This window comes from Calonectris borealis, chromosome 1 (genome assembly GCF_964195595.1).
Source record: "Calonectris borealis chromosome 1, bCalBor7.hap1.2, whole genome shotgun sequence".
Lineage (NCBI taxonomy): Eukaryota > Metazoa > Chordata > Aves > Procellariiformes > Procellariidae > Calonectris > Calonectris borealis.
The window spans coordinates 93,537,163-93,558,304 of NC_134312.1; the positions used below are offsets into that span (position 1 = coordinate 93,537,163).

Consider the following 21,142-nt stretch of genomic DNA (forward strand, 5'->3'; position numbering starts at 1 on the left):
CATTCTGTCCAGCTGTGTCCAACAGATTTCATGATCTGGCATTGTTCTTACATTTTTCCACATTCAAAGTGTTTTCTGAAAGTACTGTAACAGAAGGAAGTGTAGATGCAAAGCAAATTTGCCATTAGTATTTTTCTCTTACCATTTTGGAGATAGTTATAGGCATATTGAGAGAGTACTGAGTGTTTGGCTGGAGGGTGCTGTGTTGCAGCTTTTACCAGCATAGATAACAGGCATGGATGTGAAATGAAAATGGGAAACATGAGTAACAGGTGCCTTCCTCCTCCCTGTACCTTCCCGTGACACCAAGGACAAGAAATGCTTCTTGTGTCTAGCAAGCAAATGCAGGGGGAAGGTTTGCAAAGGTTCACACTATCTCCCTAATTGAAGTAAGCTACAAAAGAAGTGCTTCTTCATTCATTACCTCAGACCAGTAGAATGAAAGGTTTGACATATAGTTCCTTTTATGCTGCAGGGAAAACAAAGTCAGAAATACAGCTATATTAAATCCAGAATTCCAACTTGAAAGCAAGCAAAGTAAGTTTATTGTAGCTTTCTTCATGCAAACCAAAGCACGGCCAGTAACAGCAAGAACTTATAACTTACATATTCTGATCATGATATGAGATTTCAAAGGAAAACTGGGTAAAAGCAACCATTTCAGAAACCCTCTCCCCAAACTAGACAGCTATATATGATAAATTTGGGAGTGAAAGTAAGAAATTAAAATGCCTATTTGCATCCTCCTACCTTTCCTCTTTACATTTGCAACTTAAATAGGCTTCTTTGGATTTAGCAGATTATCTGCTAGTTCTCTTCAAACCTACATCAAGATTATAAAACCAGACAAGTAAAAAAATATTTTTTTTTACTAGTATCTGTGCAAACTTAATGCTTATCTTCAGCTTCCCATAACACCCAGGAAGACCTTGGGCAAGGACTCAGTTCTAATGCTAGGTCAGGTTTCAACACTATGTACTAAAGGAGGTATATCAGTCTGTCTTTGCTGAGGATCAGCTGTGCAACAGCTTCACTCTAGAAGCTGAAGCAGATGGGAAAGCCATTATTTTAGCTTTATGGAAACACAAGAATAATCTCGCCCTGCAGTTTTCCAGAATCCATTTAAAACCAGTTACTATTTATATATTATGACTAGAGTTCATTCAAGCTCTTTCCCTTTCTTGCCAAGAGGCCTGCAACACTGCATATGCTCTTACTTTCAGAACTTACAGCTATGAAGAATCATTGCACGTACTCCTTTTTATTACTAAATTTAAAAGGCTGAACATAGATTTGGGGACAGTTCATCACCTTGGCTCAGATTAAAAAAAAAAAGCATGCAGCTGACCATTTTCCATCACTTTTTTGTTTTTAAACATAACCTATCAGCACTTCATTTACTTTGGTATAGTTACACTTTTGTCTTCCTCTAAAGAGAAATTCATTGACATTTGCTAATAAGACTATAAACCTTAAATAGTCAAGGGCATCTCTGTGCTCTACAAATTGGACCAGCATAATATTTTTGGTCTTGCCTTTGTAGAAGAAAATAAATAGCTTTCCAGACTGAAAAGTAGTAGAAGTATCCCAGAGGCTAAGGAAATCCTGTCAGTCCCTAACTTCAAGAGGTAGAGAAGCAGAAACTGCAATGTTAAACCCACCCATTATGGAAAGAAATAGGAAAAAGGGAAGCCTGCTGAACATCAACTAGTGTAATTCTTCAGAAAGAGTGCATGTGCAGTTCCATTGGCTGTGTTCTTAAAGGGCTATCAGCTCTCCTTGACAGTGATTGCAACAATTGAAAGTTACATCTTCGTATCTTGTATATGGGTGAAACCTTCCAATACTCTTCTTTGTGGAAAGGAAGGAGGGCGGAGAAGCCTCAGAAAAAGAAACTTCTGTTGTTTCTGTACACGCAGCTGGATCCAGTACACGTAGCACCTAAGGATGGAAAAATTGAGACTGAAAATATATCTATTACATTTAATGGGTTTTGTCCTTCTCTAACAGCTAGGAAGGATTTCTGTTCAAAAGCAATTTTTCCATTTTTTTCCAAGTTGAAAACTAAATATCCATCTATCCAGACCCTGTACTGTTTATAAGTTAGTAATGTCCATCAGATATCCAAGGTAAGATTTTATTGAGAATAAAGAAAATTCTAATCTTTTTAGCAGAGTTGAGCAAAACCAGGCAAGAACAACACAGATCACTAGGCACTGTGAGCCTCCTGTGGCTCAACTATTACTCAATTGCCTCCAGACTAAACTGTTAGTCTAGGTTGCTATTTAAATATCAAGCTTCCTGCAGTGGAACTTTATCTTGAAAGATAATCATATAGCTTCTCTCTGTGTTTTCACCCACTTTAAACAGAACTGATCTTTAGGGCAACAGAAACTACTGCTGAAGTGTTATGACTTATTCCTACCTGAACTAGGTTTCTTCTCAGTTTTTAAACTCAACTAAGTATTTTCAGTTGGCTTCCTCCTGACACACTAACTCTAAACAAATTTTGACCCAGTTATCTGTGGTGGTAGGGACAGAGAAGGAAACAATATGTATCATCACATTATTTATGTTGTTCTGCTTATTCTTGCAGTTGTTTTTTTTTTTTTTTTGGGGGGGGAGGGGTTGTTTGGGTTTTTTTGTGTTTGTTTGGGGTTTTTTTGTTTCCCTCATTTACAAAAAAAAAAAAAAAAGAGAGACAGATCTATTCAGCATGTTTCCCCTGCATATAGTTTTTAAAAATGGCAGGATACTAAGTAGTTAACACAAAGCAAGGTGTTTCTTTCTGGAAAGAAGACTCTGTGCTGACAGATTGAGATGTATGAAGAGTTCTTACCATTTCAGCCATTTTCTCAGCAGGGGTATTGCAAAACTCCACAGCTGTTGAAGTCTTTTTTGGACTGTTAGTGCCAACATTTCCAAGAAGATGTGAGCTTACAGCTTTCGCTAGCTTACAATTCACAGCTGCTAGCTCTGTTGTAGTGTAAGGTTGGGCACTAGGATAGTATGTCTGTTGTCTCCCCCATTGAAGAGAAACCATCAGCTCCTCCAGCAGCCTGTGCAGAAAGGAAAAAGAGCACTAATAGCGTTTTTTGTACTCTATACTATCAGCACACAGCATACCTCAGAGGAATTGTCTCTTCCAAAGACTTACTGCACAAGCCAAATGTTAACGAAAAAAGGAAGTTTAAGTGTTTAAAAACAAGGAGGCAAACAGGCAGGGCAAGGCAAGGCCTCACCACTACAGTATTTTAATACTGGTAAAACTTACTTTACATCTGGCAGGATAAGCATTAAAAAGCCAATCGGGTACAAGAATCTGTACGTTTTGGAAGGAGACAGAGGAGACTGTAAGTCAAGACAGTAAGTAATTAAAAAGAGAAAGTCTGAGGATATGAGGAATGTCCGTTCCACAGTATATGACCCCTAACACCTCATACCTCCAGGGAACGATGAAGAACGCACGCTACTTTGGCTTTTTCAGCTCTGACACTGAAAAGTGACCGTACTATCCATCAGCATAATTGATTTTTGTTGAATATCACTGGAATAGGGGAAAGTTACTTGATTCTTCTCTGGCCTAGAATAAACTGACAGAAATGAAAAGTTTGCACGTAATCTGGATTAGAAAAAACATACTTCTGTGTATCAATCATCTCTTGACGGAACTGATTGCGTTCATTCAGCAAGTCCTGGATTGCACTTTGTGCATCCCTGGTTTGACGCTGAAGAATTGCTCTGGTATTGGTTAGCTCATCAGCCATAACCCTGCAAAAGAAATCTCCAATCAGTAGTGTAAGGGAGCGGTTTGAAAGTCACCTTTATTCTACTACAGACCACAATTTGTCAGCTCAAACTAAGTACTAAGCTGCTGTTCTCACCCCCTTTCCTCACGCAGGGCCTACATCAACCTTATTACAAAGGACATGTATTAAGAGCAATTTCTGTTCAACTACAGTCAACACAACTGCAAGATTATGTTTTGACTTGCTGAGTTTAAACAATCTTATGTCACTTAATACAAATCTGGTAACAGACATTTTAAAACACCTTGAGCACATGTGAACACCTTGTGAACATGGTGGACAAGCATCCTGACAGATAAAGCTAAATACATTTTGTTTTACTAACACAGTTCTCACAGGTATGCTGTAATCATGCCTTTTCATACTCCTCTCTAAAGATGACAGCTATGGCTACAGTCTGCATTCATTCACATCTTTGCCTTTCTCAGGGGCAATAACTAGATGTTATATGTGCCAGATACGAGCATGTAAGAGCTACAAATGAGACGACTGTTGTCATATTTTGCTATGCCATGAGACTTGGCACAGACCCCTCAAGCAGGTATTTCAAATGCCTGCGGTACTGCCAATGCAAAAAATGTTGTTTCTAACAACAACCAGTTAGAAATCCGAGATCTCAACGAACCAGAATGGTACAATATCGAAGGGTGTTACTCTAAGCACATCACCACACTGTCATTCCTAGAAGGGACTTGCATTCCTGATCTCAGAACTCCTATTAATGCTAAAGAAACAAGTTAAATAAGGATAGTAACACTAGGACTATTACAAGTATTTACATTCACTCAATATGCTGAAACTTCTTAAGACCAGCAAATTAAAGGGAGGACACTGTATTCTATTACCATTTCCTTCAAGCAGCAAGGCCTTTTTGTAATATGCATTAAGCATCATAATTAAAATTTAGTTATATCCAAGTACAGTAAAAGATTAAAAATCCTAGAACACTATTTACATATCTGGTAAGACAACTACACTTAGCAAGTTAAAAGTCTAATCCATTGTCAAATGAGATTCTGACATTCAGGCAACCTTAAGATCTCCTCCTGACTTTTGCTACCCATTATTTTATGGTTATACAAGTAACAGTAGGGCTCTGAGCAGTAACACAATCAGTGTTTAATGAAAAGGTGCCCCCAGCCTTTTTTCCATAGGGAGCTGCCCTTCTCAGTAGATCGCTGAATCACTGCAAGCAGAGTTCTTGACCAAATCAACTTCTTCACACATTGATGATTGTATCCTACTTGGGGGATGGGGGTGAAAATCAAGCTAATTACCTTTAAGATGAGTCAAGACAGCTGTCCTGGAAGACATTTTTAAACCCTAAACTGCACACAGTCTATCAGAAATAAGAGCTTCTCTTGCTATGTTGACAAAAACCGTAGTTAAGATTTTAAGGGGTTTAGGATCGACTGTATTACCTTTGGAAAGAAGAACTATTTAGATTTACAAGGAGCTTACTTTGTACCTTTTCTGTATACTCAAACCTCATAGTAGTGTTAGTATAGCTGTTGTGGCTGTCCTCGGCATATTTAGACATATTCCCAGGCATTGCAATGGGCGTATGTAATAAAAGACTAAAGGAGAATGCTGTTCTGTAAGAGGGAATACCTGCTTGCTAGGAATTTGCTTCGCCACACATCACATTGTATGGACATGCGCTCTAATTGTTCAGACAACTGAGACATATTCCGGCCCAGGACTTCATTTTCTAGGATTAGCTGATTTTTCTCACGAGCCATCCGTTCAAAGTGGTACTCCAGATCATCCCCAACAGAAGCAACAAGTAATTTCTTCAGCTCCCGATTCACCTAGAATTAGACCAGACTGTCTTGTAATTACCAATATAGAATGGAACACCTTCTACTTCCAGAATGCAATGCAAGTTATCGCAAATACCTAACAATAAATTGCCCTTCTTTTTCCAGAATGGGACAAATCCAATGCAGAGTATATTAAGCCTCACAATCCACTCCAGCGAGCGTAAACATTTGAGACTAATGCACATTTAACACATTCTTGTTTAAACTCCAACAGAGGCCAAAGAGGAAGAATGAAAGCCTGCTACAAGAAACAAAGAAAGTTTCAGTAACATTCAAGTCCTGAATCAGTAAGATAACAAAGGATTAGACAAGACATCCACAGATTATGTTATGTATAAAATTATAGTCACCTCTTCTATGGCATAACATTTTTCACTTAGCGGTTGAGTTGAGGAACAAAATCTTTCCTCATGAAAGATCCATTTCCCTGCAGCCCTCTAATGCATTTCTCCCAGCTTCAAGCCTTTGATACTTTCATCTGTTGTCAGAGAAGCAGCACTGGATTGCTTAGATGTACTTCTACTCTGTATCTTAGCTGATAAGTTCAAAAGGGAAACTATCTGTTTCAAGGCAAGAGTGTCATAGCAGTTCTCTCTGGTCACATTCACAAACTGCCTATATAAACAAAAGCAGCTCAGCTGTGTGAGAGAAAATACCTTTCATTTCTTACCTCTGTCTGTATACGCAGCTGATTAGAGAGACCTTCTTTATCCTGCAACAACCGCTTTTCTGAATTTTTTAGCTTTTCGATCGCATTTTTCAGCTCTATCTGTTCTTTCTTGGGATCTGCAGCTCCATCTGACTGATGGAACGGGTCTCCTTTATGTCCCACTGCTTTAGCTACCTTAGCATTTTTAGTTGGAACAACATGGGTGATAGCTGCCTTGGGGACTAATATACGAACAGCTTCAATCTCCACTGATTTATCAGCATGTACTTTCCCTAGCTGCAGAACTCCAGGACTCAGGGAAGGGACTGTCTTTTTATGTGGGCTGTGGTGGATGTGCTGCTTCGTAGTGTTGGCTCCAGTGACTACTTCCACCGACTCAGCTGTCTGCTCTGTTTCCATGCCATCTCCAGGTCCTCGGATGGGTGATGAGGCATCATCAACTAAAATTTAGAAATAGCGGAGAGAAAGTTTACCACCTTTCACTTTGTTATGGTTTCATTGTAATTCTTGACTTAATTTCTGTACTTCAAAGTTACAGATTTTTAATTGCACACTGGATATGTAAAATAGTCCTTTGCAGCAGCAATTACAAAGCACAAGTTAGAAAAGTCCTTATCAAGTGTGTGTTGCTCATTAATACTATAGTACAAGAGACAGACATTGATTTGAATTGTATTAATCTTAATTTCCTGCTGCAATACAAGATTAGTTGCAGACATGAAAATGAGCTAGTAAGGAGAAAATTCTTGACAATACTACTCATAGATTGAAAGCAAAACTGGGTTTTGGGAGCTGACAGAATCAGAGCACCCTCATTTTAAAAGCAAGAATTAAATTTAAAAGCAGCTATTTCCTACATAGCTACTAACACCTTAAGAAGTTTAGCAGATTTTTAAGTACTATCTACCATGTGTTTTAGTTGTCCAGCTGAAGGTTTAGAAAAAGCCAACAAGCCAGTTCTGCTTCATTTCTAATCAATAGACCCCAGTATTCCCAGCAATGCTGCATTCTGCTCTGAATTCCCCAATATGCGTGATAATGTTTACTGAAACTCATTTTATTTAAGTTCACTAAGTTTTCAGCTGAAGGAAATATTATCGTAGTTTCCTCACAATGGGTGAAGGCAAGAAAGCTTCTTAGAACATAGCTACACATACTGCTTTTTTCCTCATACTGCAGGCAGTTAGCATGAGCCTGCATCCTCTATCCAAATAATGAATTTCACAAATGCCATAGTAGCACCGTTATATTGCCCTGCTTTCAGGTTGGCTGAATCAGTACCGACAGGTTCTAAATACTAGAGGAGGACTGACAGACAAGTGTGCAGACAGATGATAGTACCAGTGACAAACTTGTTTTTCAATACAAAGCTGGATTAGAAAACTACAATTAACTGTTCCATCCAGGCAGCTCTGGTTTTCACTGCAATAATGATGTCACATAACTACTTCCTAATAGCTACATAAAAGGAGTAAGTTTAAATGAATGGAGCCTAGCATACAGTGTAACTCTGGTCTTTAGAATTCAAGTTAAAGTACTTTTAACCTGGTCTGCTTAGATATCACGTGAACCACCTACCTTTTTCTAGAGATGTCATTTTCTCTTTAGCAGTCAGCTCTCCTAACTACATAAGTCTGAGGAGGAAATGAGGAGAGGGAAAAAAAAAAATCTTTAGCAAGATAATAGTGACAGTTAATCTTGGATTCCCCTATCTTCTAGTACAACCTCTAAACTCCAGTTCAGTAGCACAGTGAAAAAAACCACACCACAACAAAGGAAAAAACCCTAAAATTGTAAAAACCACACCAGGACCCAAAGAGTTAAAAGGAGAAGGCCTGTGAGACTTCTGGCATTTGTTTCTTTTTTTCACTAAGAGTTGGATTTCAACTCCTATCTCTTGCTCCTCATCCAGTTCCAGTTTCCATTTCTCAAATTTCTCTTTCCGGTCTCCCTCCTGTTTTCAGTGAGCCTTCATCTTACCCTTTAAAACTCTGTAACACTTCCAGAGTACAACTGCACGACCATGCACAGATAACCTAAGATCATCACAGAACCAGAAGAAAGGGAAATCCCCCTGTGCTTAAAGCAGACCAAGAAGTGAGAAGGAAATGAGGGCAATTCTTTTTACAATCTTTTTTAACAGACCAAATTCCCAGCCAAAGCAGGAGTCAGTGCCCTGAGTGGCTGCACATGCTCAGTTTAAGCCAACAGTAAAACTTTACCCCCAGTATGGCCCAAACTGCCATCCTGGCCATTTTCTCCCTTATCCACGAACTCTGTCAACCATTGCCTCCCCATCCGCTCCCAACTCCCCAGGCCACTCGCCTCCCTTTTCTAGGGTCTGCCACTAACTACAATAGTTTGAGATTGCTATATCCTGTTGGGTTTTTTTTGCTTTAGTTCTCCCTGTTACTCAAGGGAGATCTCCCAAAGCCCTTGCTTCCTTTCATCATACCACTAACAGAAAAGGCTTAACTACAACTTTTTTGACTTCCACTGCTACAGCTCTCTGCCCTGAAAAGATAATGGTAGCAGTGAACACGCTACTGCCAGCTTTCTAGATTCATGATTTGTTTTGTGAGAGGTAGGTTTATCTTTTGTGATGACTAGAAGACAAAAGAAATTACGTTCCCTCCTTGAGTTTTCTCAAAATACAGATACAGGAACATCTTTCTATCTGTTGCTTCTACAGCTAAAGTTATGTTTTTGCTCATTTAAGACCATGATGTACTAATCACCACTACTGTTCATTCATTTTTGACTGAGGATTTCTGCTCATTTGAGGAGAACAAGGAGGATGAAAATGTAGCTGCTCAGAAAGAGACAAGAATACTCAATAAAAAACTGATTATGAGCACTTGGTCTTATCCACTTCATCTGAGACCACCTGCTGGTGATCATGCTCCTTCACTGTTCATATTATAATACTGTTCTTACTGTCCTGTTACTTTCAAAATCTCAATGTAAGCCTCTGCACCCTCCCCCCCCTTTTACTACATCCCTATAGGCAAAACTCCTTCACTGGTTGAATCGTTAACCACTCTCAGCTCACGTCGCGCCCTGTAGAACCCCACACGCGAAACCACGCAAGGAAATCCTGTATTAACACGGCTGAGTCACGATCCACGAGGGCCTCGGAAAACCACCACCGACCCAACCCCGGCCACCCAGCCCCCGCCGCGCCTCGGCTACCAGGGGCGAGGAGGTGCCCCCTCTCACCTCAGCCCCACAGCTTGCCGGTAAGCGAAAGCTGGACGTTACCCACCGCTCTGGAAAAGAGGTTTCTCACCCCACGGCAGTATCGGCCAACACGGACCGAGTCCTCCCCTGCCCGCCTTCAGCGCCCTGACAGACCGGACCGGGCAGAGGGCCACCCCGCGGGAGGGACGGCGGGGCCCCGAAGACGTTACCGGAGCACGCAGCAGCGTTGTTACGGCAGATCCTGCAACTGCCACAACCACCACCTCCCCCCAACTTCCGCTTCCTGCGGCGGGCTGGAGGGCTCCGGCGTGACGTCTCCCCTCTCACCCAATCGCTGGACCGTGCACGGGGGCGGGGCTTCGGTTGCCAGGGCGCGGCTTCGTGTGGCGTCACGTCGGCTCGCGGTAGCAGGGAGAGGCGGGCTGCCTGTCTGCCGCCGCCGCCATCGCCATGGTGAGCTCCGCCGGGGAGGGGGAGTCGGGACGAGCGGGGCTGGGGCCGGGGTCCTTCCGCAGGGCGGCTACCGAGGCGGGCGGCGGGGCGAAGCTCAGCCCCGGGGCAGATGGTGCCGAGCTGCCGGAATAACGGCCGTGGGGCCCGCCCTGCTCCCCTCAGGGGCTGCGCTCCCCGGAGCGCCGGCGGCGTGAGCGGGGCGGGGAGGTGCCGCCGCTGTCCCCCGCCTGCCCGCGCGGCCCGGTGGGTGCCGGTGAGGTTTGCCCTGGCTCGAGGTTTGCCTGCTCTTTTCTGAGGGATCTTGTGAGGCGCAGTGAGTGGATAATGTTAAACTGCCGTTAGGTCTCATTGATACCCAGCTGGAAGGCTGTTTGCGCGTCCGAGCCGCCCTGAATTAGGAACAGGCTAGTTCGGAAACTCATGAGGGACCCAGTGGGAAGGCAGCTGGTGAATTTTAAGAAGGGAATGCGTTTCAGGTGCGACAGTCTTTATTCTTGCCTGGATCTTCTGTTTAGTAATGCAAGGGAGGTGACAGGATGTCATTGTGGGGGCACTAACGAAAAAACAGTTTGAACTGATAAAACAACTGACTTGAATCCCCTTTGCCGAAGATGGTATGCAAAAACCAGTGCTGCAAAGCTGATTAAAAACCAACAACTTTGAATCGAATTTTGTACTCAAAGACATATGCAAGATACATGTGAGAGCCTGACCGATGCACCTGTTAGCGTGCTCAGCTTTAAATACCTGCCTCAAGCAGCTCAGATTTGCCCAGTTCTTCCAGCCCGTGTAGCAGCTTTGTTTGTACCTTGCTTTCAGAACACAAACTCAAGATCAGCTTTTGCCACTTAAGTAGGAATGCCAGTGTTCGTTTTCAAATACAGGCGTTACGGGTCTTTTGTTTAATCCAGGCAAAATTGTAATTTTCAATTTCCATGTTGAATTTATTCACGTCAGCAGAAGTCCTGCTTGTGAGTTCATGCAGATGTCACTTAGGTAAAACGTTTGCTTTGTTGTAGTTGACTGTCACTATGAGTGTGATGTGTTTCTAGCCTCTCTTTGTTTCTGAGGTGACACCAAGCTAACTGATTCATTAAAGCGGTGTTGAATCTTACAGCAACCTCTAACAAAACATTTCATGGTGAATTTGTTTAATTTGTTTTGAAAAGCCTTCAAGGACAGGAACTGCATGATCTGTTGACGTCATTCCATTACATGATGATTTTTATAGCTCACTGAGTTTTTTTCGTGCAGCATATTCCATGCTGCAAATGATGCCAGTGATTACTTGTTCTATCCTTGGTGGGTATAAAGATATTCCATTTTGTCTTTTACATGCAGAAGAACTTGGAGATTATGACTTCGCCCTTTCCTCTTTTCACGTTTTCTACACTAAACAAATTTTGTTCTCTTAGTATTTTCCTATTGTTCATGTGTTTTTAAAGTTTAGATTTTTTTCCACTCTGTCTGCAGTTTTCTCTAAATGTGGTGTTTAATCTGTACGTGGTTTGCCAACTGCCATGTGTTTCATTGCTGCTGAGCAGAGCAAAATACTTGTTTCTTGTGTGTAAGGTCTTCATAGTGCCAAGTTTGCCATCCTTTTTTTTCCAACTGTATCTCATTGCACTCTCGCTTTCTAACTGCAACCCACTGCAACTTTCAGATTTTTTTCCCGTGTTTTTGTTGTTTGGCTAGTTTTTCCCCTTGTATTTGGATTTGTTTTCTTGATCATCATTGTAGTACTTTGCGTCTGTCTTTATAGAATTTTCAGATCATAATTTTGAATTCTGCTTCTGTTTACTAAACTGCGTGCAGTCTTTCCCACCTTAGTTATCAGTGCAGATTCTGAAAGTGCACTTTCTCAGTTTCATTGTCAGTGTAATAAGGAAAATATGAAATAAAGCTAGGTGCGTGGCAGATCATTGTGGAACCCCATTTGACTCCCAGTTTGCAAAAGAAATATTCCTAATTACTTCTTCATGTAGTAGTCATAACTGCTCTTCAGTTTAGGCCGTAATTCCCTACTCAGCTTGTCAGACTCTCAGGTGACTTAGATTAAAAGCCCAATCAAAGCCAAGTTTGTCACATCTCTGGCTTCTTCCTTGCTCACTGTGTCAGAAAAATATTTGCTCTTGACAAATTTGCATTATCTGCTTTTTATTATCATATTGTCTTCTTAGATGCTCAACGACTGACTGCTTAATAACTCGTTCCAGTATCTTCCCAAAGACTGCAGTTAGGTTGACTGTCTCTCTTGCCCTTCTCCAGTGCCCTGGGACCTCCCTCTCTTTTGGTTTTCTCTGGCCTTTCAAGTGTTACAGAGTCCTGCTTGTTTCTTTTATACTTACAAAGCCACCAGTTTTCCCACTCATGTACTCTTCCTCCTGCCAGTTTCCTAAAATACAGTAAGAATAATTTGGTAGTTGGAAGATGATGGGAAAATAGATGTTTTGGGAACATGTGCTGCCCAGTTAGGTATAGACACAGCATCCAGGGAAACGGGTAAGTTATGTGACTTTTGGACTCCACGACTTTACATAGCTGATCCATCTCAAACATTTTCAAAACGTCTTTTCTCAGGAACAATGAATCAAAAAATAAAAGACTCCTTCTGGTGGATTCAAATACTGATCTGTAAGCCGGATTTTAACCTCAGGGACCTGATTATATTCTGAAAGTAATTAATTTTCTGCTAGAAAGTGTGGCCAACCTTTAGTACTATGTTGCTTCCAGTCAGTCATATAGATTCCATTAGTTTTAATGTATATACCTACTCTGAAAAAAACTGTTACAAGTCATATTATGGCCACAGAAAGAAGAGTATAGTAACTTTTAGTGGAATCCGTTTGGAGTGTATTTGTGTTAGACCCTATACTTCAGTCATATGGAAGCAGCGCACTGGAAGTAGTTGTGTGTATTATAAAACTGGGCACATAACTGTGGTGGAGGCTAAGGTAAGGGGAGAAATGTTCTGAAATATCCTGCAGATATTTGTCTTTCTATGACAGCACTTTGGCTTAAAGGTCTGCTAATCATTGGAAAACAGTTTTCATTGTCATCGGATGACAGTATTTCAAATCAGCTCTAATGCATCCTGGCGTCTTGATTGTACATTTGTGACACATGGCCACTGTAGACAGTGAGCAGTAAATTCGCAAAGCGAAACTTGCTTATCTCCATCTAAGATGTGCTGTCTCACTTGGCTGGTGGAATGCATTATTCTTTAATGGTGCCTTTCATGTAATCACACAAAGAGACGTATTGGAGCATCATCTTAACAATGTTAGCTTCTTTTTATTAATGAGTTTGGTGCACTCTGACACTTGAAAGTGTTCCAGCTATAGAAACACAGCATTTGCTAGAGAGCAACAGCCTCTGTATGCAAGCAGCATGTCACACAGATACAGAGCCTTATTGCACTTGGAAAGGCTGTATATAGGTGTAGTTGGATGATTTCCTTTCCCTCCACTCTTTAAAACAATTATTCTTACCCCTGCACATCTGACAACTGCAGCCTACATTACAAAGACTCTTTGAACAACAGGATAGACAAGTATTATTTCTGTTTTGCCCATAAAGAAATCAAGGCATATAAAAGCCAGGTGACTTGTCTAATATGATGCCATCTAGCTTTGATTTTCTGGGTGTAGAAGCACACGGTTGATGGAATTTGAGTGTCCAACCACCTTGGTTCTTGTTGCAAAGTTGGGGGAAAATGTATATGAGGTAGACTCTTCTGGGGTAGGTTGCCAGAGCTTGCAGTCTTATAATTTTGACCACGATCTTGAATATATCTGGAGATGAGCAGTTCAGCTCACTTCAACAGAAAATTTTATGACTTGTATGTTACATGTTTATTGTTGTTGTTATCATCAGTTCATTAGTAAATCCCCCAGCTTAGAGAATTTCAACATGGAAATCCTCAGTTTAGACAGGGAAGAAAAATGAGTAATTTTTTAAAATGCTTTGATTCATCAGTGGAAAAGACTTATTTCATGTTTTGGAAAATGGATCCTAGAAAATAGCAAGTGAATCAGCCATTTCTAGAACTTGACAACAGTGAGTCCTGGGTTCCTCATGGTCCAGCATATCATGGTGTGATCAAATTTTCAGCTGAAGACTTTATAAAGGCAATACAGCTCATGGGGCAGCTGTGGAATATACCTCAGTTTACAGGCGTTTCACTTGGGAACTAGTAATCTCAACCATACTGGATTAGCTGGTAAAATGGGATAACTTTGGTGAAGAGCTGTCATTCAGAGCTGATCATATAAACAGACAAAACTCTTTCCTGCTAATGGACTTTCCTGAACAAGTGCATGTTTATAAAATAACTTTTCTTGTAAGAATTTCCAAATTATGTACTTTTTGTTGCAAAATAGTTGCCATCTAAAAAATAAAAAGGCATTTTTAACTCTTCCAGGAAAAGATGCAAAATCCCCCAGAAGACACCTTCCTAATGCTTGAGAAGATTTGCTGCTTTGGTCTTAAAACAAGACTCATTTTCACTGGAGTGCCAGCTGGTGATTACATTGATTTTTTTTCAGCTGCAAAGTGGCCTGACCCTTTCAGTTGTAAGGTTGCATGACAGAACCAACCACAAAGACAAGTTTCCTTACTTAATGGCTAACTGTCATTTGCAGCATTTCAGCAGGGAAAAATGAAACATTGTGTGCAGCACGAGGAAAAAATAAGCAAAATGCTATCAGGTGGCCTTTAAATGCTTATTACATGGTGAGTCTTTCTATGAGCATCAAAAATATGACATGGTTTCTTCTTGAACTAGTGTTTCCAAATACTGCTAATTTACTTCTTGAGCAGATGGGCTATGTACATTACAGAAGATGTAGCTGATAAAATAACAGAATCTTTGGCCCTCTGTCAGCCAAATGAAAACTGCTAAAAAATATAACTTTCCTTTGTTCCAGGAGCTCATTTTGGGTTAGATGTTGCCATCTTTATGACATTATGTGCTATATAAAATACCAGCCTACAAATATAAAGTTGATAGGTTCAGAATCCATGGGATAAATTACCTCTTACTCTAGCCAAGTCTTGGCTTTGGCTTGCAGAAATTGCCATCTCTCTAAAAGTAATTTTAGATGCATTGATGGCTCTTCTGATGGGAGTGGCTCAAATAGGACAGTATGATAGTCAAAGTTATCTAGCATTACCTAATGATAAATTCGATACTAATCTCCCTTTATCACCAGAGATGCCTCTCTGAATCCTTTGGGTTGTAGGTGCAGTTCTTAATAACTTTGACACATCTGTTCTAATTGTATGTTGGGTTTTTTTTTATATTGTCAGAAACTGAAGAAATTCAGGAATTACTCAGTGAACCATTGCCAGGAATAAAGAGTGACAAACTTTCCTTTCAGTTGGCAATAAAAAATAATAGGATTTGATGACAGAGCCAGTGGTTATTTAGAGAATTGTTCCAGGCAGATTTGATGTGGATAAAATTTATAGTTAAAAATGTTGTGTCAGAGCTCTTAGTTTTCTGAAAGCACATCTAGACCGTTGTTAATATATGAACCCAACAGATCTGTGTAGGCTCTGGAGAAGCTTGGAAGGATGGACATTACCTTTGGACAAGGAGCCACCAAGCTATAATAAGAATCATAGAATCATCATTTAGGTTGGAAGGAACCTCCAACCTGCTCAAAACGGGTCTGACCAGACCAGGCTGCTCCAGGCCGTGTCCAGGCGAGTCTTGAACATCTCCAAAGATGGAGATTGCACACCTCCTCTGGGCAGCCTGTGCCAGTGTTTGACCACCCTCTTGGTAATTTTTGTTTTCCTAATATGTAACTGGAATGTCCCATGTTTCAACTTGTGTCCTTTGCATTTTTTGCTGTCACTGTGCACCTTTGAGAAGAGTCTAGCTCCGTCTTTTTGGTGTCTTTCAGTTAGGTAGTTGTAGACAGCAGTAAGGTCACCCTCAGCCTTCTCTTCTCCAAGCTCAGCGGGCTTGGTTCTCCCAGCCTCATTTCGTGTGTCATGTTCTCGTGACAGCCCCTGACTGTCCTGGTGGCCAGTGGCCAAACACTAAAAACTGAACCTTTTATCTTTTTTCGTTTGATAGTGTCTGTTTCATTTAAGCCAAGGGAATAGTGCGCCTCTGAAAAGTGTTTTTTGGCTGTTTAGTTGAGCATTTTAGTGTCACTTTCTAAAATATTAGAGTGATCTACTATATCCAGGTGGGATACTCTGTTAATCATTAACTGGCTGGTGAGAAACAGTGGTAATAGGGAACACCTATTGCTGTGAGTCTGAAGAGGACTTTTTTCCATGAACATTGACCTTTAACTATAATTGTGGCTACCAGGAATAATCACCAAAAGTACTATTTCCTAGAAGTAAGCACTGTGCTTGGCCTAATCCTCCCAAACTATTTTGTGTTCACTTGTGTCCTTACACGGATGGAAACCAGAGGCAGTGTTGCCTAAGCAACACGCCAAGGTCACTCAGTAGTGTTTTGTGGGTGGAACCCAGTAGTTCTCTCCCAGCCAACAAAATAGAAAGAAAAAGCAGCATAAGGTTTGATAAAGGGAGCAAATATAGCTAGGCTTTGGAACACAGTGCTGCAGCTTAATGCTAAGAATGAGAGCTTAGCAAGTCTTCACATGTATAACGAGAATATCCCCTGATCAGATGAGCACATGCAAAAGGTAGAAATTCTTTTTTTCTCACACTAATGCCTAATTGAGAAGTATGTTCCCAGTATGAGATAAACTCTCTGAGGTGGCCCTTGCAAGTTGTCCTGGAGAGGACAGCTCTGGTATTCATTTAAAATATGTGGCATTGACATTTTTGGAGGCTGGGTATTGAAGAAGGCCACGTGCCTGTGTGTCAACAGTTTTCCTATGTGAAAGGACTTTATCACCCAGGCTGTGGTGATCTGTGCTTTATAATTTAGTCATTTCTACCTCCTCGTAGAAGATTACTAATTTTGAGGCATAGTGCAGTAGGAAGAGATAGCAAACAGAGTCGGCTTCTTACGGATCATTTCAGAAGTTAATTCTTGAGATTTAAATAAGGTGCTCAACCTGTCTTTGAGCACCAGAGGGTGCTCCTGTATTTGCAAAGAAGTGGCTCTCTCCAGAGATAACGTTCTGGAGAGCCTGGTCCATGTTCTTTGTTTGCATGGGATTCTTCAATAAATTTAACTACCTTAATTATTTTAAAAAATCACACTTTTTCTGCAGACTATTCTAACACACTTGGAAAGAGAGCCACATATAAGAGAGGGGGGAGATGTGGGCATGCATTCTTGAGGCTGTGTACCTGTTCTTCCACATGAACATATGCACATTTAAGTATGATCCTTCACTAAACTTAGTATCCTTCCTATTTTTACCTTTCTATATATTCTTTCTCTTATTGTAGTACCTAGGAGCAGGACTGTGTTCTGCTGTATGTTTTCTAGTTATGTAATAGCAATGTTGTCCTCTCCCTGTCTGATATTCTCTGTTATGGTACACTCTTTGATAACTGAACCATGGTCTCTAAGTCTGAACATCCCCAAATCACTGGGGAGGAGGAGGGCAACCGTGGGTTGGATCCGATCCTTGCAGCTACCGACATTCTGGACTAGCAGTGGTGCCTGGTAGCAACTGCAGAGGCAGTGGGCTGGGCGGCATTAGAGACCCTTTCTAACTTCTTCCACAGGTGTCTGGTTCCTGTGCTGCAATGAAGGGTCTGCAGAAGCAGGAAATGAGGATGAACTAACTGAGCTGCCTCTGCCACGTTTTTGGCAAATCCAAGGAGGATTTATAATGCCTAAATAGTATGGATATTTTAGCTATTAAATCTTGCTATCCTTCCATGAAAGGAATGATGATGATTACTTCCATTTTACAAATGGATAAAGTGGGAAATACAGCCTTCTTTTTTTAAAAGTGCTGAACATCAAATGCACTAATGCAGGGGGCAGCTGTGAAGGTGGAACTAAGCAACTTTACCAAAACTCTGTATGGGATTGGAATCTCTTAGACACTGTCTGCATCCAGCAGAGACCTTCACATCTCTGGGGAATCACAGAATCATAGAATCATTAAGGTTGGAAAAGACCTCTAAAATCACCGAGTCCAACTGTCAACCCACCACCACCATGCCCACTAAATCATGTCCCTAAGCGCCACATCTACACGTCTTTTAAATACTTCCAGGGATGGTGACTCAACCACTTCCCTGGGCAGTCTGTTCCAAGGCTTGGCCACTCTTTCAGTAAAGAAATTTTTCCTAATGTCCAATCTAAACCTCCCTTGGTGCAGCTTGAGGCCATTTCCTCTCGTCCTATTGCTTGTTACTTGGCAGAAGAGACCAACACCCACCTCGCTACAACCTCCTTCCAAGTAGTTGTAGAGAGCAATAAGGTCTCCCCTCAGCCTCCTCTTCTCCAGACTAAACAGTCCCAGTTCTCTCAGCCACTTCTCATACGACTTGTTCCCCAGACCCTTCACCAGCTTCGTTGCCCTTCTCTGGACACGCTCCAGCACCTCAATGTCCTTCTTGTAGCAAGGGGCCCAAAATTGAACATAGTATTCGAGGTGCGGCCTCACCAGTGCCGGGTACAGGGGCACGATCACTTCCCTGCTCCTGCTGGCCACACTATTTCTGACACAGGGCAGGATGCTGTTGGCCTTCTTGGCCACCTGGGCACACTGCCAGCCCATGTTCAGCCGGCTGTCAACCAGCACCCCCAGGTCCTTTTCCTCTGGGCAGCTTTCCAGCCACTCTTCCCCAAGCCTGTAGCATTGTGTGGGGTAAACATAGTCTGCTCAAATCTGTGATGACAAAAGTTCTGTGCTCTGGGAGAGAAATAAATCTTTGAATTGCAGAACAAATCTTCATAAGATGAACCTGTAAAAGCCCGTTAGGATTGGCAGAGTTTAAAAACATGATTATACTTACGTGCTTTGCTTCCTCTACGCTGAAGTTTTTAATTTTTGACAGCTTTTCTAATGGGAAGTTGCTGAACAGCTTTTATCATGAGAACGTCTGTTCACATGTAACTTCTCAGTAGTCTGACTTCAGAATAAAGGATATATGACCACAACATCTGTACTAGCTGAAATCTGGATTTAGTCCAACTACTTTAGAATTAATATTTTACACAACCTGAGAAAAAATAGTATTTTAACATCAACATTTGGTTAAACAATAGTGCTGACAAAATGCTTGCTTTAAGTGTCCACAGTAGTGAATAAGAAATGTGCCAGCACAGTTCTTTGTCTACTTCATAGGATCGTAAATTGTTGCTTGACTGTGATAAGCTCTGACTGTTCAAGGTAGTTGCAGCACGTGTGGCCTTCAGAACATTCAGAAAAACTCCTGGGTGCTAATGCTTGCGGTATCAGCTGGCTGAAGGACCCTCTCTCCCTTAGCTGTGATTCCAAGGCATCAGCTAGTTCTTGTTAAAAATGCTTTTCAGAAGATTATTATGAGCTGAGATAATCTGAAGATGCTGTAGGCATTATACTACTTTGAAGTGCTGTTGACAGCTTTGGTTCAGGATTTGTAGGTGTTTCCTTTAAAACCTCTATTTCCAGCTGCTTGTAACTTTCTGAAATTTTAACCATTCTGCTTGAAATTTTCCAGACAGATTCTACTGGAGGTTGAAAATTTAATGGAAGACTTGAATAAGAATGTGTGGGGAAAAAAAATTGAAAACATTGCAGAATCCTAATTAAAAAAAAATAAATTCAGTGTTCCTCTAAAGAGCTTTAGTTTTGAAAAGATTGGAAATTGAAAGCTGAAAGTTTGCCAGAGGAATGGGCTCTATAAAAGAAGACTACTTTTGAGTATTGCCATCAACTTTAATGTTGGGCCAAGTTTTGAGCCTCTCAAAAATGTTTTTTTCTGTAAATACAATATAGGTTGGATCTTGGGATGTGCACAGGTAGTTCAATGTACGTGTAGCCCTGTTTCCCTTTCTGGGATCACGTGCAGGCACTAATCTCGTAGTTCAAAGTCAGACACCCAGCATTCAGCAACTGACCATAGCAGCGTTAGTTCTGCCACTGCTGACTGATTAGATGCAAAATATCTAAACTTTACGCTCAAATATGATTATATGAGATGACTTGTGTTACAAACGCTGTTCTGAGTCAGGGAACAGCTCTGTTTTTGCTAAAATCACTGTCAGAGTCTTCTTGAGTTAGTGGAGGGAGATAGGCACATGCTGAGTACTACTCACTACTCTTAGAGGAATTACCTGTGATCATGTAATTAAGAGTACAATAATATAACTTATGATCTGCAGCTTTATAAACATGCATTAAATGAGGACATATTCCCCTAAAGACAAGGTTTAGCTGATCTTCTAAAGCTAAATGTGTCTTCACAGAGCAGTGAACAGCAGTTCGTGTGTTTTAGAGAAGTTGTGTTCCATAATTAGAAAAATAACATGAATCCTGTAACTAGGTACTTAACTGTAACATGTAATTGCAGAGGATTGGAGTTAATGGTTGAGGATTTGAATTCTTGATTCTCTTATATGAGAGATTGGGAAAAAAAAGGCTACACTAATCATGCCTACACGCTTCATAGGAAGCTTACAGAATTTACATAATCTAGTAGTAAAAGAAGATTTTTTGCTTAGTAAATTGTCAGAACAGCAAGATAATTTCGCTGATGTGAGGTAGGATTGCAGATTCCTAAATTTGAGAAGAAAATTTGGGGCCTTCAGCCTTCTAGAGCTGAGTTTATCACAACCCCTGCGCATATGGGGATGATTTACTGAACTGAGATCCCAGTTGAAGAGGAAGATTCACTTGGTTAGTGCTACAGAGACAGAAGTATCCCCATGTTACTTGGCAACAGATGGTCCAGGCAACAATAGCCATATGAACATATGTAGTCCAAAAGGCATCTGAGAAGCTTAGGTACCAGTAATATTGGGAGTCAGATAACCGTGGATCTAAAGGATGTAGCACCTATTTGCAGGAGGGTAAATGTAGTCGAGTGTTTGACTCACTCAATGGATTTCCAAAGATAATTAAGAATTTTAATAATTTAACCAATACTTAATTAGCTTGAAATAGTTGTCTAGAATTTGTGTGAAATTTTCAAGAGGCAGGATTTGCTTTCTACAAGGGGAGGATAAAAAGAGGTATGCTTACAAAATTCACCAGTGAGCTTTTGAATATGAGGTTTAGATTGAGAATCGTCTATAGTCA

At 41.0% G+C, this 21,142-nt stretch overlaps 2 protein-coding genes across 6 annotated transcripts in view; one reads left to right on the top strand and one right to left on the bottom strand.

The window, feature by feature from the left end:
- Positions 1–522: 522 nt before the first annotated feature.
- Positions 523–9,792, bottom strand: BLZF1 (basic leucine zipper nuclear factor 1). 3 transcript variants are annotated; one of them, XM_075167713.1, is made up of 7 exons: positions 9,592–9,792; positions 7,881–7,936; positions 6,303–6,742; positions 5,421–5,620; positions 3,643–3,771; positions 2,840–3,059; positions 523–1,941 (listed from the first exon to the last, which is right to left on the bottom strand). In XM_075167713.1, exons 2-7 carry the CDS (start codon positions 7,897–7,899, stop codon positions 1,759–1,761), a joined length of 1,191 nt encoding a protein of 396 aa, XP_075023814.1. In that variant the 5' UTR covers positions 7,900–7,936; positions 9,592–9,792; the 3' UTR covers positions 523–1,758. The 3 variants fall into 3 exon arrangements, with proteins under 3 accessions (XP_075023814.1, XP_075023806.1, XP_075023798.1); XM_075167705.1 differs by having other exon boundaries at positions 9,568–9,792; XM_075167697.1 differs by having other exon boundaries at positions 9,522–9,792.
- Positions 9,793–9,872: 80 nt separating this feature from the next.
- NME7 (NME/NM23 family member 7) overlaps positions 9,873–21,142 on the top strand; it is a 90,497-nt gene continuing 79,227 nt past the window's right edge. For all 3 annotated transcript variants that reach the window (XM_075167723.1, XM_075167741.1, XM_075167733.1), the window contains exon 1: positions 9,873–9,956. In XM_075167723.1, the coding sequence (XP_075023824.1) occupies positions 9,954–9,956 (3 nt within the window). In that variant the 5' untranslated portion in view covers positions 9,873–9,953. The remainder of the gene's footprint in view (positions 9,957–21,142) is intronic.